This window comes from Mobula birostris, chromosome 23 (assembly GCF_030028105.1).
Source record: "Mobula birostris isolate sMobBir1 chromosome 23, sMobBir1.hap1, whole genome shotgun sequence".
Lineage (NCBI taxonomy): Eukaryota > Metazoa > Chordata > Chondrichthyes > Myliobatiformes > Myliobatidae > Mobula > Mobula birostris.
The window spans coordinates 3,376,177-3,392,510 of record NC_092392.1 but is presented as its reverse complement, the minus strand read 5'-3'; the positions used below and the strand labels follow the sequence as shown (position 1 = coordinate 3,392,510).

Here is a 16,334-nt window from a genome sequence, read left to right as displayed (position 1 = left end):
ACATCAATACCTTACCCCCAATACCGTGTGCTTTAAGTTTGCACACTAATCTCCTGTGTGGGACCTTGTCAAAAGCTTTTTGAAAATCCAAATATACCACATCCACTGGTTCTCCCCTATCCACTCTACTAGTTACATCCTCAAAAAATTCTATGAGATTCGTCAGAAATGATTTTCCTTTCACAAATCCATGACTTTGTCCGATGATTTCACCGCTTTCCAAATGTGCTGTTATCACATCCTTGATAACTGACTCCAGCAGTTTCCCCACCACCGACGTTAGGCTAACCGGTCTATAATTCCCCGGTTTCTCTCTCCCTCCTTTTTTAAAAAGTGGGGTTACATTAGTCACCCTCCAATCCTCAGGAACTAGTCCAGAATCTAACGAGTTTTGAAAAATTATCACTAATTATCAAATGTTGAAATTGAACCTGCATCCACCACTCACTTCCACTGGCAGCTCGTTCCACACTCACACCACTCTCTGAGGCTGAGTGAAGAAGTACCCCCCCCCCATGTTCCCCTTAAACATTTCACCTTTCAGCTTTAACCCATGATCTCTGGTTCTAGTCTCACCCGACCTCAGTGGAAAAAAGAAATGTTCTCCAAATTTTGACGTACATCCTGTGTTTTTTTTCTCAATTTTGTGTGTCAAGTATACAGGATACATGTTCCAAATCCGAGGAAAGCAGTCTTCAGAACGTGAGTTAAAATTACCTGGGAAATACTCTAAGTCACGCATGTGTAGACGGATAAAACCGCGATCCAATCATAGCCCTGCGTGAAATTGTGTGTCAGCCTGTCCAGAGCAGTGAGATGTGTCTTTCTGGGATCTCACTCATTATACGAACCCTGATGGACCTCTGCTGGGGAGACGGGAGGCTAAGTTTTATTCCCTGATAGAGTACTGTCACGCTTTATTTATGGGGAGTGGGGGTGCGTTGTTCTAAGACCTGAAAGGATAATTGTATAATTTGATTGTAGGCAGAGGTATGAGTTGCAAGTTTAAATTGAACACCTTTTAACAGGGATGGACGGAGATAGGATATCGTTTCTATGAATAAAAAAAACGGCCTTTAGTTTGGCGGAGATGTGCCGCAGCCGCCGGAAATCTGAATTATTATTGGACTACAGTAAAGCCAAATAGTTTGGCTGCGTGGATCATAAAGACGCCTCAGGTGCTGACAGTGAGCCGCCAGTTAAACCTAGGCGGACGGAATCCACCCAACAGCTTCATCCCCACGTCACGCACACCCCTCTCCAAAAAAATGCGTTCGTCGGACTTGTTACGGACGTGTCTGAGAGAATTGGCGCTAGCCCGGGTGTTAGTGCTGAGTCTGCAAAATGCCTCTCTCCTGTAGGGGTCGTTGCAGTGCAGGGATTCACTAGCGTGTTTCCCTCCCGCACGCCCGCCGTCTGCAACCTCGAATATAATGACAGTTGCATTTATTTAACTGGCCCCCCTTCCCAGTGCATTTTCTGTTCTGGAAATTCCGTCTGCACGGGGAAACCACTGCGCGCAGGGCAATAAACAGCGTCTTAAAGGAGAAGTCCAAGTTGTCAAAAGGACCAGTATCCCTGATCTGAGCACAGTTTGGATTAGTTAGTAACTTGGCTGTCTTTAAGTATTTTCTTTGGATCTTTTGTTCTCTGCTGGATTGGGAAGGCGGTGGGTGTTAGCGGGAACAGAGCCCACGGGGTGAGAGCGCCGTGACCCGGAGTCTCAAATAACCACTTAAGGGAACTCCAACGGAGTTTTAATTTGTATTTGGAAGTGTAACCAGTCATCACGAAGCATGATTAAAGTGTTCACAATGTAAACTTTGGTTTATGTAAATTAGATGGAGGTGGACATGTAACAATCTGCTGGATAAGCTCAACAGGTCGAATAGCGTCTGTGGAGATGAGAGGAATTGTGGGCGGGAATTTCAAACAAGTGGTCTTCCAAAGCGAATGGCCTGTTATAATCCTCCATCTGCAATCATTGATCATAAACGATTTTTCAGCACGTTTAATTTTATGTCTTACAATAAGTTGTTACAATGGATTTTCAAAACGTAAAATAAGTTTCAGAGAAAGTTTGTGTCAAGTGAGTTAAACGTTTGAATGCAGTGTCCTTGGGCTGTGCAGTCATATTCTCCGAATAGGTGGAATATTGCAGCGCTCTCCAGTCCGCACTTCATTCACAACGAAAGCAGGCACTGTTAATAACTGCAGATACTATTTCCGATAAGCACGTTTGTATTTCGTCTGATGTAACCCGAGCTGTAAATAGCATAATTATCACAAAAACTAAGAGTAACTGTACGTCACTGAGGTGGAATATCGGCAGCAAACGGGTGCAAAGCTTGGCCGCCGCTGCGCCCTGTCGAAATGCAAATAGGCAGCACAGTTACATACACACAATTACACACTTGACTTTACGTATTCGAGGCAAAGTTGGTGCCTGCATTTCCCCCCTCCAATCTTCGATGCGTGAATCTGATCTTGCGACAGCAGTCCGGAGAAGATTTCCGCTCTGTCCCTCCGCCTCGGTCGCTGCCGCTGCGGCTTCTGCCGCTTTTCGCCGGCTGAGTTCGGCGCTTGCAGTCAGGACGGAGCGAGGAAGGAGGGAGCCACTAGCGAGCGGGAGATCTACCCATGAAACCTCGATTCCAGCGAGTCCACCCCCACTCCACTCAAAATGGACTGAGGTGTACAAGTGTTTCATGGCTTTGCTTTGGGGATGGGGGCAGAGGGCGCCGTGAGAAGTCGGTGATGTTCAGCATTCACTTGCGTTCTTCACAGGGTCTGTTTTAAGTAGATGAAGATCAACAGAGGCTTATCAATTTTTTTTGAGGGGCATATCTCTGAGGTGTGCCAGGATTTGATCTCACCGTCTTTGCAGTGTGTCAATGCGGCGCTGTGCTAACGCAAACCAGGCAGCAACGGAGGTAAGTGAACCGTTGAAGACCGGTAATGGGAAGTTTAGCTGCAGCAATAATGGCAGTTTCAATCTCATTTGCAAGTAATGAAATACTAACTACCCAATCCTATATACGGTATGTATATAACCGGCAATCGAATTTAACGCTGCCGGATCATCAAGGTCTTAGCATTCGAGACTGATCGACTACTGTTCTAACTAACTGGTAAGGCTCCGTTTTTACAACCAAAATAACTCGTAGCCAAAAAATAATGACCACTTGCAATTACAGCGATGGTCGACCAATGTACGAGCCTATGCATTCTGGACCGCCACAGCCTTCTGTTGGAAGTGCCTACTGCAGGTGGCAATGTGGATTCCGTTTCCCCCCTCTCTCACCATTTTACAAACGCACCCTCCACTTCCCATTGAGGAAGGATTTCACCTCGTTTATTGACTGCCTTCATTTCTAAGAATGCTGCCTCTCGTCGCTGTTTATCTTATTTTGAAAGGTGAATGGAGCCGTGATATGTGTGTGTGTGTGTGTGTGTGTGTGTGTGTGTGTGTGTGTGCGCGCGCGCGCGCGCGCACACATATTCGCCCGCGCGTAAATCAGTGTGATATGTGCCCGTGTGTTTAATACTATCAGTGGTATATGCCAGGTCTCTTCCTATATGTATGTGCTTCTACCTCTGTGTGTGTGTCTGTCAGTGCTTCTTATACGAGTAGAGTGTTTGTGCATGTATTTTGAGTTACAGTATATGCATCAGTGTACAGTATTCAGTCTGACTGTATTCCCTTGCTGGCTGGTAGACTGGGGATTGCCCGTGTTGCTTACAGGTACAAGCTCTCCTCCCCCAAGAGGGAGAGGGTCGAGAAAAAGAGAGAGGGTGAGAGAAAAACGGGGGGGGGGGGGGAAGAGAGAGAGAGAAAGAGAGAGGAGAGAGGCGGAGAGCGGGGGGGTGGGGAGTAGGGGGTGGTGAGGGTGAGAGGGTGGGGAGAGAAATTATTCCGTAGTGTCCTGAAGCCCGCCGAATTATTTTAAAGGAACCCGTTCCGGAGTGGCGGTGGAAATGTTAAAGCGCTATCGGCAAGTCAGCAAACCAGACTGTGAAGTATAAAGCCGAGGCGCAATCTCGAGCATGGGTGCTCCGTTTCTTACTCTTCCAATGCCTTTCCCGTCGATTCAACCTGTCTATAGGTCCAATGCGCTTAGAGTCAGGTTGTGTCTTTCTCATCGATCTGCATACTCATTGGACTGGCACTGGTCTGCCTTGAGCAGATAACACGCGTACTGTCGGCTGGCTGTCCGCGTCCACGCTTACTGCCGGTCACAGCCAAGACTGTGACTTCCAGTACCACTTTAATTCTGTGGAGAGGCGCTGCTCTGTCCCGCGTTGCGTTTAGCCCAGCAGTGGCTTGTTATCTTTGCAGATATATATATTTGTGCGGAATAGGGTTGCAAGGAGATTGGAACAGCACGCTGTATTAAATTAAGCACACGAGCAAGGTAAGTGTACGATTGGATTGTTTATTCGAACAAGGTGAAAGAGAATGGGAGAGTCTTTCATATCGGAAAGTAAACCCTTGGCATCAATAAAATGATAAATAGTTGGTTCGTTTAGGGGTTTAAAGGAGGGCGTTTATTTATTTGTGCAGTATGACAGTGAGTATATTTAATTTAGCGAGGTCTCGGGGGGGGGGGGGGGGGAAGGAGATATATATATACACACACACACACCTCTACCTGAAATCCAGGCTGGCGGCGCGGGCATGAACAAGTCCTCTACTCCTTCAATGCCGTCTCCGAAGTAACCTCGCTTTCCCCACTCTGTTGGCGAAAGAGGCTTCGCATCTCTCGGAATTCTCCGCTCGCCGCCGATTGTAATTGAAATGCAAAGATCGTGGCTCGAAACTCCAGCTTGTCTCAGGGCGACCGAGTGTGGATAGAATCTTCTCTCAGAGCCTTCTTGACAACAGTAAAACAAACCGCTCTTCCGATTGCGCCAGAGCGAGGGAAATATATTCCTGGTAATGAGTCCGATTAATGAAATTAAAGGCCAATTTTCCCCATTAACCCGATTAATGGTAATGAAGAAAAATACACTCTAGTCACTAGAGTCTAGTGCTATCTTGGTTTAATAGATCATTAGTTCACTATCTTTAAACTGGCTTTTAATTAACTTTTTTTTAGTTAACATAGGGGCACTTCAAATACCACCGTAAACGTTCAGGTTGATTGAGTCCGTCCTTGATGTTTCAATTGGCCCATCAGCTAAGTAGGGTCTAATTCTGCCGTCGCATTGTAACAATCATCATTGATGGTCACTGCAGTGGGTGTATGGAGTCTGCGTAGGGAGAAACATTATGTTAAATTTCTCTTCGGTATCGCTTTATTGGCAGTTTTCGCTCTTTTAACACGGGGAGAGGCATTTTGTGAGATTTATTTGGGTTGATGGTATTAGGGCAACCCGGCATCTCCTTAGCGGATTGAGTTAAGACACCGATGTGGTCGTTTTAATAGTGTAAATAAATCACACACTTCGCAGGATTATCTGACGACCGTTCTCTGCCTCTGTCTGTCTCTCATATTCTCTCTCTCTCACTCTCTCTCACATTCTCTCTCTCGCGGAGACCGAGGCGGGTGAGAGAGAATGAGAGAGGGAGAGAATGAAAGAGAAAATGGGCGAGAGAGAGAGAGAATGAGAGAAAGAATGTGTATGAGAGGGAGAGATTTCTGAGCGCCCGCATCTGGGGAGCCCGTTGTGAAAAGGGATCCCCATACAACTGCGAGTTGACGGAGGAGGGCGGGAGAAATAGTGAGTGGAATACCGTGGTAGGAAGTATGAAGTCACAGGGGTCACCTTTTGGTATTGACTTTGACCCAGATTCCAGATCAGCTCTACATAGAAACGGAACATTCCACCCACTGGGCAACCAAACCAGGAAAATAGCAATCACATATCTGCTTAAGCTAAACCGAAATGTTCAATTTGCCTTAATTAAATCTGCAACTCGACTTGTATTGATATTTACAAATAACTTGGGTGATATTTTGCTGAGAAAACGATATTGCACTGTTTATAACATAACAGTCCAAAATTGATTTTGAAAATTATAGCACACTTTCATATTTACATACTAGAGAGTTGAACGTAATTTCGTTATATTAGGTGAAAATAATTCATTATTATATTAGATAAAATAATGTCGTTAGATTTTCGGCACTAGGACCCAGCGGTGTTTTCCACCGCGCACCCATCTTGCGGCAGCACCAGTCTCTTTCCCTGAACACTAAAACAGTTTCAGGCACTCGGCTACAGGAATGCCCCGCCTCAGTCTCAGTAGCGATGAATGGCTGAGCTGACAATCCCTGGGCCACCTCATCGCGAGTGAACTGAACTGGAATCGGTTATAAACTCGATTTGAAACAGATACAGTGAGTTTCAAACACACTTCATCTGCTGGGTCCTAGCGCCCGTGTTCATGTCAAGTGGAAGAGAATGAGATGGTGATAGTTGATCTTAATGAGATTGAAGCAAGATAGCAGGTTTTAAAATAAAAAGGTATCTTTTTTATACCACTTTAAATTTCAAGTGTTGAGAAATTATTTAAATTGTTAATACGCAATAAATTCAGCTCCAACCAATCTTGAAAGTTTGCATTTACAAATTTATTCCCCAAAATTGTCAGTTAATTACCATGATCATTTTTATATTCTAGATTTAAGGTTATTTTATCGCGTATTCGGAGCGATTGCTCTGAAGTAAGGCTTTTTAATGCTGGGGTTATAACTATTTTATACTTGATATAAGCAATATAGTTATCACAATATATTTAAAGGTTATAATCAGTTACTCGTGCGGTGTTTTCGGTGCATTTGTTTATATACGCAATACCTACACCGCGTATTTAAACAAATAACATGGGTGACAAGGTAGCGTAGAGGTTAATGTGATGCTATTAAAGCGCCAGCGACCCGGATTCAATTCCCGCTGCTGTCCTGCGAAAAGTTTCTCCGTTCTCTTCGTGAGCTTCCTCCGGCTGCTCCTGTTTCCTCCCACATTAGTAAGTTGGTTAATTGATTAGTTGGTATAATTGGGGGAGCGTGGGCTCGTTGGACTGGAAGGATCTGTTCCCTTGTTGTCGAAATCTACACTGGAGAAAATAATATTCAAAATGTGTATACTGCAGACTTTGATATTCAATTAAACGTTAATGACGTTAACTCTTTAACTTGAGGTTATCCCATTGATTCGGATTACCCAGTCACCCAACCGACGCACCCAGAAACAGAAAGAAACTAGTTCCTTCCGAACCCTTTATCCCTTTCCGATTAATGATTATTCGAGATCTTCATCGATTAACTTTTCATCTAAGGGTCCATGAAGAATACAGAATGATATTAAGTGAGAAGGCTGGATCAACGGATACACGTTTTTAAAACAATAAAAGTGGCCATCAGCAGCTTTCTTACTTTCCTAAGTTATTTTGCGTTACATGTGTGTTATGTGTACAGTACTACTGTGCTTTACACCCGCTCCGGAGAAACATTGTCTCGTTTGACTGTATACATGTATATAGTTAAATGACAATAAACTTAACTTGACTTCGCCCCAATTAGTTAGGGGATCACTCTCAAACTGTCACTCCTGAGATCCCTAAGACACCAGAGCACCAGTAAAAGGAGCGCAACCAGTCAACAGCCTGTCTTTTGGTCGGGGGGGGGGGGGTTCAATGCAGAATTTTCCGTGTATGAAATTAACGGGCTTTTTTTTTGGTAATATGTAACAAAGAGAGCACTGTTCTATAGGTAGATTCTGAGACTTGTAAGCCGCAATTGGATTAGCGATGTTGCTTATCATTTGTTGAGTGACTGACTACAGTGAGCTGATATCGCCGAGGGTGTCTCGGAAGGAGATGATACCAGGGTTCGGGAAAGAGTCGACGTGGTCATTGGAAGGTCGATTTCATGGCGACAGCAGTATCCGTTAGGTCACTGAGTGCATTTTTATGTTTTTTTTCTGCAACTGATGATGGTAGGAGTTCTGAGCGGAAAAGGCGCGCAAAGTGGAAAGGTAGTGCTGGGTTGGAACGCGTTATCTTTTGAAACTGCCAGGCTCAACTTCATGCCGCTTTCGAACGCTGATCTCCTTGTGAAAGCAATACTGTACCTCATCTGCTGCCTTGGTCGTGTCAGTAACTGGGAAGTAACCGAGAGCTGATTGTCAGGATTCAAGGTGCAATTGTTACGTGTTCCATTTTCATCTTTAGTTTTAAGAGGCTTGCATTTAGTGGTGAGCTTTATAAAATTTAATACAGCAAATTCTAATGAGAATCCCGCAGAAGAACGTATTTCACCGTATCTCGTTGTCGTAGTTTCGGAACTGTCTGCTTGGCCGCCTGTAACCTAGGGGATTCAGGCTGCTCCCCTACCATTCTGTGCGTAATTGAAGATTTCCTCCTGAAAATTGAACGCTTTCGCGGCCAGTCTTGTGAGCCGAGTTCCCTTTCTTTTTTTCCACACGCTGTTAAGTCCTCGCATTGATGCAGTTGAAAGCAAAGTTCTGATTTAGCAGCTGAGTAACTTGATTATTTTTTAACTTGCCCCTGGCTGCGTATCGCAGGTCTGTGCATTAATATGAACTATATATAATGTAGATGTCGATTTGTGCAAGTCCTAGCGACTCGAGTGAGACCGCACCTCAACCCCACTCACCATATTTCCAGCGAAATCTTTGCTGGACAGAAACGTTTTCAACAGTTGGGTCTGTGTGGTGTTACATGCAATCAGTACTGATTGTTAACTTAGCACTCGGGAGATAGCGGAAGTCTCTGATTCTCCCCTTTTCAGATTTGGCACTTGACATTGAAGAGGATCGTTTAGAATTATTCCAGGGCCGGGAGGGAATGCAGTTCCTTCCCAAAAGCCTGTCTGTCTGCGTGAGTCCCAGACTTGGCAAGACTGCGTGTTTCCTTGTGAAATTGACGCGCGGTACTAAAAATAATGCAGCCCCGAGTTGTATTTTCCAAAGAGCCGACCTGCCTCCGAACAATCTGTCCGCGGAGGCCAAGTTTGGGAAGGTCAAGCGCCCTTGTAGAACCAGTCGAAACTGGAGAGATCTAATTATTGATTCGGGGTTGTAAACAAAAGTACAACAGTGAAATCCTAATCACTTATTCAGAATCATAGGGACTAAACGCATCTATTTAAGCATGTTTTTTTAAATAGCATGTGGTGCTATACCATCGCCAAGATTTCCAAAGTTAGAGTCATTGCCTTTTTAAATTATCGTTAACTTTTGAATTGAGACAAACTTTGTTCTTAAACAGCTGAACCCCGCGGTCGCATGCACTTTGACCCAGGTTTATGTGCCGTAGCTGACGAGAGAGAAATCGACCCCTAACATTGGCCGGGATTTGGCTGGTTCCTTGCAGCCGCCCTTGAGGGTTGGCCCGATGTGGTGACGCGCGGGTCCCGTGGCCTCTGGAACAATCCGCACGAAAGACAGGACGGTTTCGCCTGATAACAGCGTATTCGCGAAACCCTTCCTTGCTTCAACTGTCCCATGAAGCCGTTCACGTTTCTTTCTTCGGCTGGACTGGAGCCCTCCTCCTGCAGGGAACGACAGAGTGCTGTTACTTGGTAGGATCTATTTTTATCATCCTTACTGTGCGAGGAACGGAGATGGAATGGGGCTGGCGGCGTATAGACTGTTGCTAGAGGCGAAGTAGATTGAAGGCTGCCTGTCTTATTCATGAAATTCAGTTGAGGTCCGAATAGAACAGCCAGACTAATTCCTCTGTCACCCTTTTCTTTTATAACGTTAGCGCTAAATGTTCTAAGTTCATAAAGAGCATATTGATCTACTTAATTCATTAAAAGTTGCCTGTTAATGTTCAGTTGAAGTTCTAATTATTGCAATTAAGTATTTCATCACCTTCCTCGCTGCAGTTGGGTCTTTGTACTGATGGGTAAATCCTAGACTGATAATTGAAGAATAGCAAACATCTCCGTCAATCCTTTTAAAGGTTCTGTTGGAGGCGGGCGGATATCCTGATGAGCTTTGCAGGTAGCCAATGAGCGCAAGGCTAGGGGTTGGGGGCCGTCCCGAAGGACACGAAAGAGCCAATGGGAGAGCGGTGTGGGCGGAGGCTAAAGCCCTGGTCTTAAAGAGTACTCATCTCGGCCGAAGCATTGCGGCAGGAATAGGGATCAGACAACTCGCTACCTGTAGGTATTGGAGAGTGGAGTCCTGAAGGCTGCCTGGCAGTTGATCAAGATACATTGCAGATTTTGGAAGTTGCCTTATTTATTTGAGGTACTTGCACTGAACGCAACATCCTGATTATTTAGTAATACCGTTGGTTCGGGGCAACAGTAATTTTTGAATATTTTTTTAAGTTGGGAACGGATCAATGGTAGATTCCCCTTCTGTGTTGTGCGCTGTACCATGAAGAGCGTAAAACTGGACCCTTCATCCTTTGGTTGGGGCGCCGGTTAACCCCGGGTGGAAGTTCATCGTCACTATATCACCTGAGGATTGAAAAGTGCGGGGGGGGGCACTTGGCTGATGTGCAGGGTGGAGAGAGACCCCGGCATTGTAGGGATCAGAGAGGGGCGAATACCAGAAGGGGATGAGGTGAGTGCCGTGGGGAGGGACCAAGCAAAGTTTTTGCATCCCACACAAACATACCCCTTCCCTTTCACCAGGCGACGGCACTGATGACAAATCTGGTACTTAATCTTTCTCTCTCTCCCTGTTCAGGTTCACGATGCTGAGGGCCGGACACCCAGTGGTGGGCGGATTGTAACTGCGTTCTTGAGCTGGGAGTAACACGTAAAGCAGGAGCAACCAGCCAGAATTTTAAATAAAAAAAAGGTCGAAGACATGGCAGCGAGCAGCGGCAGCCTCAGTTACTTCATCTTCCAGCTGCTGCTGATGGTCACCTCCGGTCGGCGGGAGTTAGTTAACCCAGAGTACAAGACCTTCCGAGGAGAGAACGCGAACTGGGCGTTCAACCACTTGGCGGTGGACGAGCGCACGGGCAGCGTGTACCTGGGAGCGGTGAACCGGATCTACAAGCTCTCCAGCGACCTGCAGCTCCTGGTGGTCCACCAGACGGGACCGGACGAGGATAACCCGGACTGTTACCCGCCCCGCATCGTGCAGCCGTGCAGCGAGCCCCTGCGCCTCACCGACAACGTGAACAAGATGCTGCTCATCGACCAGGTGGAGCGGCGGCTGATCGCCTGCGGGAGCTTGTACCAGGGCATCTGCAAGGTGCTGAGACTCAACGACCTCTTCAAGCTGGGCGAGCCATTCCACAAGAAGGAGCACTATCTCTCCGGGGTCAACGACAGCGGCTCGGTGTTTGGGGTCATCGTGGCGGGCCAGGGGCAAGGATCTAAGCTGTTTGTGGCCACGGCCGTGGATGGCAAACCCGAGTACTTCCCAACCATCTCCAGCCGCCTGCTTGCCACCAACCCCGAGGCCGACGAGATGTTCTCCTATGTCTTCCACGACGAATTCGTAGCCTCTCTGATCAAGATCCCGTCTGACACCTTCACCGTCATCCCCGACTTTGACATCTACTACATCTACGGTTTCAGCAGCTCGGCTTTCGTGTACTTCCTGACGCTGCAGCCCGAGTTGGTCCACGCCGGGCCGGGTTCCACCCGCCAGAGGGTCTACACCTCCAAGTTGGTGCGCCTCTGCCAAGCCGACACCACCTTCAACTCGTACGTGGAAATGCCCATCGGATGCGTGAAGGACGGCGTGGAGTACCGACTGCTACAAGCCGCCCACCTGGCCAAGGCCGGCCCTGTGCTGGCTCGGTCACTGGGCATTACTGCCGGACAGGACGACGTGCTTTTCGCCGTCTTCTCCAAGGGCCAGAAGCAGCGCAGCCAACCCCCCGACGAGTCCGTGCTTTGTATGTTCGTGCTCAACACCATCAACGAACACATCAAGAAGCGGCTGCAGTCCTGCTATCGGGGAGAGGGCTTGTTGGACCTCGCCTGGCTCAAGGTTAAGGACATCCAGTGTGTGTCCGCGGTAAGCTCGCTCTCTGCGTTGTCCACCTTTCTCCGTTCGGCTTTTGTTAGCAACCGTGTACAGTCGCGGGGATTGAGACCAGACTAGGTCCGTTTTCCCCGCAGAGAAGTTAAGAGGGGTCATGAATTCAAGTTCAAATTCGTTTGATTGTCATTCGACCATACTCATGAATACAGCAAAACGAACAGCGTCCCTCGGGGGCCAAGGTGCAAAACACAGAACCAATAATCACACACAGCACATTTAGGAACTATAAGTATGACAGCAGAAAGGCATATGGTTACAGAAATTTAAACAATAATAGAGCCCACGTCCCCGAGTGTCATGGCCTGTAGACTGATGGTCATGAGAGTCCTCCTGGAGCCACGTTTCTACAAGAACAAGCCTGCGTTAGTTCTCAGTTCGTCCAAGTGATTGAAGCAATATAACATCTGTGAGGGTTATAACTAGGTTAGACAGCAAAACCTCTCCCTTACCAGAGGCAACGTGAACCAAGGGGACATATTTTTAGGGTAAGGGGAATGAGATTTACAAGGGATCTGAGGAGGACTTGAGAGAGTGGTGGAAACAGAGTTGTTGATAACACCTGAGAAGTGTCTGAATCAGGGTTTCTCACCTTTTTTATGCCATGGACGAATACCATTACGCAAGGGATCCAGGGACCCCAGTTTGATGTACACTGGAATCACCTAGCCATTGAAGGTTATGGGTCAAGTGCTGGAAATGGGAATGATATGGACAGGTATTCAACATAGACATGGTGGGCTGAATGGCCTGCTTTCATTCTATTTGACTGAATAGCTGTGCACCCGTGCCTATGGCCCACTTCAGACTTAAATGGACTCAGTGCAGTTTTGGCTGACGTCCATTGAAACATTCTGGAGCTGCTAACTTAGGAATAGGAGAGGAATGGGATATTAAATTGGGAAACTCTGTTTCCTCAGCTTTGTTTATTTTGAAGAACAAGAGAGGATCCATCCACAGTACCATGGCCAGCATCTTAATCAATATCATCAGAACAGATTAACAGACACAAAATGCAGGCGCAACTCAGCAGGTCAGGCAGTATCTATCTGAAGCAATAAAGAGTTGATGTTTCAGGGTGAGACCCTTTGTTGGTTTGGAAAGAAAGGAAGGGGAATGCTGCCTGAGATGCTGAGATCCTCCAGCATTCTGTGTGTGTCATTCTGGATTTCCAGCACCTGCGGAATCAGAACAGGTTAGTTATTTATCACCGCTGATGGTGGGAATTTCAACCCTTCTGTGCTGTAAAAATACTCTGTGGTATACTTGGGTGTTGACAGGTGCTGTATAAGAGCAGAGTTTGAAGTACATTCTATGCCACAAAAATACAGTATATGGACTTGATATACAGTCACTGGCCACTTTAGGTACAGGAATAGAACCCAATGTTGTCTTCTGCTGCTGTAGCCCATCCACTTCAAGTATCATGTTGTACATTCGGGGTGCTCATCTACACACCGCAGTTTATAGTGCATGGTTATTTGAATTACTATCACCATCCTATCAGCTTGAACCATTCTCCTCTGATGTCTCTCATTAACAAGGTATTTTCACCCACAGAACTGCCACTCACTGGATATTTCACGCACCATTAATGTGTGAAAATCCCAGGAGATCAGCAGTTTCTGAGGTACTCAAACTACCTCATTTGGCACCAACAACCATTTCGCAGTCAAATCACTTAGATCATATTTCTTCCCCATTCTGATGTTTGGTCTGAACAACAACTGAATCTCTTGAACATGTCTGGATGCTTTTATGCATTGCGTGGCTGCTATATGATTGGCTGATTAGATATCTGCATCAGCAGGCAAGTGTACCTATTAATATGTCCACTGAGTGTATACACTCAGCTTCTGCCTTTGAAATAAATCTAAGTTTCTTGAAACAAAATGTAATTAGCAACCTAGAAAGAAGCCTTTCATTTATTGTGTAATTACTTAAGACATCTTGTATAATGGATTGATTATTGAAGTGCAGTTGACGTTGCTGTGTCCTTTTAAAACAAGCTGTGTCACACAGAGCAAGGTCTAGCAAACATAACACAGTGGATTCCAGTTAATTGGGACACATCAGGACCAGTTCATTTTGACCCAATTAAACCGCTGCCCAATTAGCCAAAGTTTCATGAAAATAGTTAAAATGGTATAAAAAAGACAAACTACCATTTTACTGAGTAACAAATTATGTATTTAAATGAAATGCAGAACAAGTTAGAACATTCTCAATACTACTGCAGTACTATAAAACTGTGTGTTGGTTCCTAATAGTTATCGACTGAGGAATTCATCCAGTGTATACTCCTGTGTTCTTTTGAGTGTAAATGAACAAAACCAATGCACACACTGAGTCAGATGATGGACTGGCTTCATACAAGGAACCCTCCAAATCTTCATTTTCACTGTCACATTCAAGATGATTGCCAATATCTTCAAATTCTTCGTAGGTCTTGTTGATGTATTGAAATCACTGCTTTTTGAATACAAGCACACACAACTGATGCTATTTGAAAACTGTTTGCTCTAAGCATAGTGTAGTGGTTAACGGCCACACAAGTGTATGTGACTAACGGTAATTGGAAACTGTTTGGCAACAGTCTCCTGTCCCAATTAAGTGGCATTGTGTCCCAAGTAAATAAAGAGAATTGCAGCCATTTTCTCAATTAGATTTTGTTTTGCAAGTGTTGTCCCAAATAAGTGGCTGTCCTGATTAACTGATGGCCCAATTAACTGGCATCCACTGTGTATGAATGACCAGTTAACCTATATCTGTTGTTTGAGGAAGCAATGTTAGCTGGGAAAAGCTCTGATGTCTTTCAGATGTCTTTTCAAGTTCAAGTTTATGGTCATTCAACCGTACACATGTACACAGCCAAACAAAACACTGTTCCTCTGGGGCCAGGGTGAAAAACACAGTACGTATAGTTACGATCCAGCACATAGAGCCACAAAATATTTATTTATTTATTGTGCTACAGCACTAAGTAGGCCCTCAGAGCCACGCTGCCCAGCAATATGCTGACTCAATCCTAGCCTACTCCTGGGATAAGTTACTACTACTACCACCTCGACTCAGGCCTAGGGGGCCGGTGTCGGGCACGATGATGGACTCTGCATTTCTCCCTCTCCCTCATCAGTGTGTTCGGTTCATCCACATTAGCTGCGCCGCTGTCTTCTAGGAGTGTGTTGACCATAGTCTTGGGAGGGTGCCCAGGGTTCAGCCTCCCATGCTTGTGCTCCCATATGATGACTAGGCTGGCAGGTAGCTCGGGGTGGCGTAGACAGTGCCCCACTAGTTGCAGTCCTCTGGCCTCGATTTTACAATGACTGATTACCCTACCAACCAGTAGGTCTTTGTATTGTGGGAGGAAACCCACACGGTCACGGAGAGAACGTATAAACTCCTTACAGGCAGCGGTGGGAATTGAACCCGGGTTGCTAGTACTGTAAGGCATTGTGTTAACCACTACGCCACCATGCTGCCCTGGTATTATCACAATACTAATGTTAGCACAAGTTCCAGAGAGACATAGCCTGAAGACTGACGGGTTCACATAAAGTGTGAGGTGCATGTCTAGGTAAGGCAGTATAACGTCACTGGCATCAGCAGTAGTATCAATACGTGAAACAGCAGCAATAAGAGGTTAAAAGTGACAAGTGCAAGATGAGAGTTGGGGAGTAGGGGATGGCAGGGCATTCAGACACTTGTGCTGGGTGACAGCAGGGTGTTCACAGGTCTAACAGTCTCAGTTCAGAGATGGGCCATAAATTAAATACTTCATTTAAATTGTGATACCTCTTGTCTTTAATGTGACTTGTTCTAATTTTTATATCCAAACCCATTTGGCCCAAATGGTTTATGGTCTGCATGAGCCTCACTTCACTCTCCCAGGACATATCTTTTGACTTTGTTTCGTCTAGTACATTTCAAATTGAGCACACACTTTGCAACAGAGATTAAATGTACAGTTTCAGACTTTGTGCTTAGCCGGTTTTGAAGAATGTGTGGTGATAGTCCTCATTTGATGGGTAGTTCATTTGCATTGCTACATGAATTAATTTTTGCAGTGACAAAATTCTGCATTATCTTTTAATAGCCACTTGGCATTTCTGGACTCATTTTTGTTGTATCAGCAAAGAAATTAGAACCTTATTTCAAATATGATAAAATTAATTTGAGTGGGGTATATAAGAGTTTTCAAATTTTTTTAAACCTTACTTGTAAGGCTGGTGATTTATTTGTGACTTTAGGGCTTATGAATTATGCACAGCACTGCGTGCATATTAAAATGGAGTGTTCTGATGGTTCAAGCGTGTAAATGAACCATGTGCCACAGAATCATGTCA

General features: G+C 45.6%; 1 protein-coding gene across 10 annotated transcripts in view; it reads left to right on the top strand.

Moving 5' to 3' along the window:
- Positions 1–2,496: 2,496 nt before the first annotated feature.
- Positions 2,497–16,334, top strand: part of plxna4 (plexin A4) — an 811,940-nt gene continuing 798,102 nt past the window's right edge. For 3 of the 10 annotated variants that reach the window (XM_072241483.1, XM_072241489.1, XM_072241490.1), the window contains exons 1-2: positions 8,958–9,551; positions 10,675–11,964. In XM_072241483.1, coding sequence (XP_072097584.1) covers positions 10,798–11,964 — 1,167 coding nt within the window. In that variant the 5' untranslated portion in view covers positions 8,958–9,551; positions 10,675–10,797. The other 7 variants (XR_011882949.1, XM_072241492.1, XM_072241491.1 and 4 more) reach the window with 5 other exon arrangements.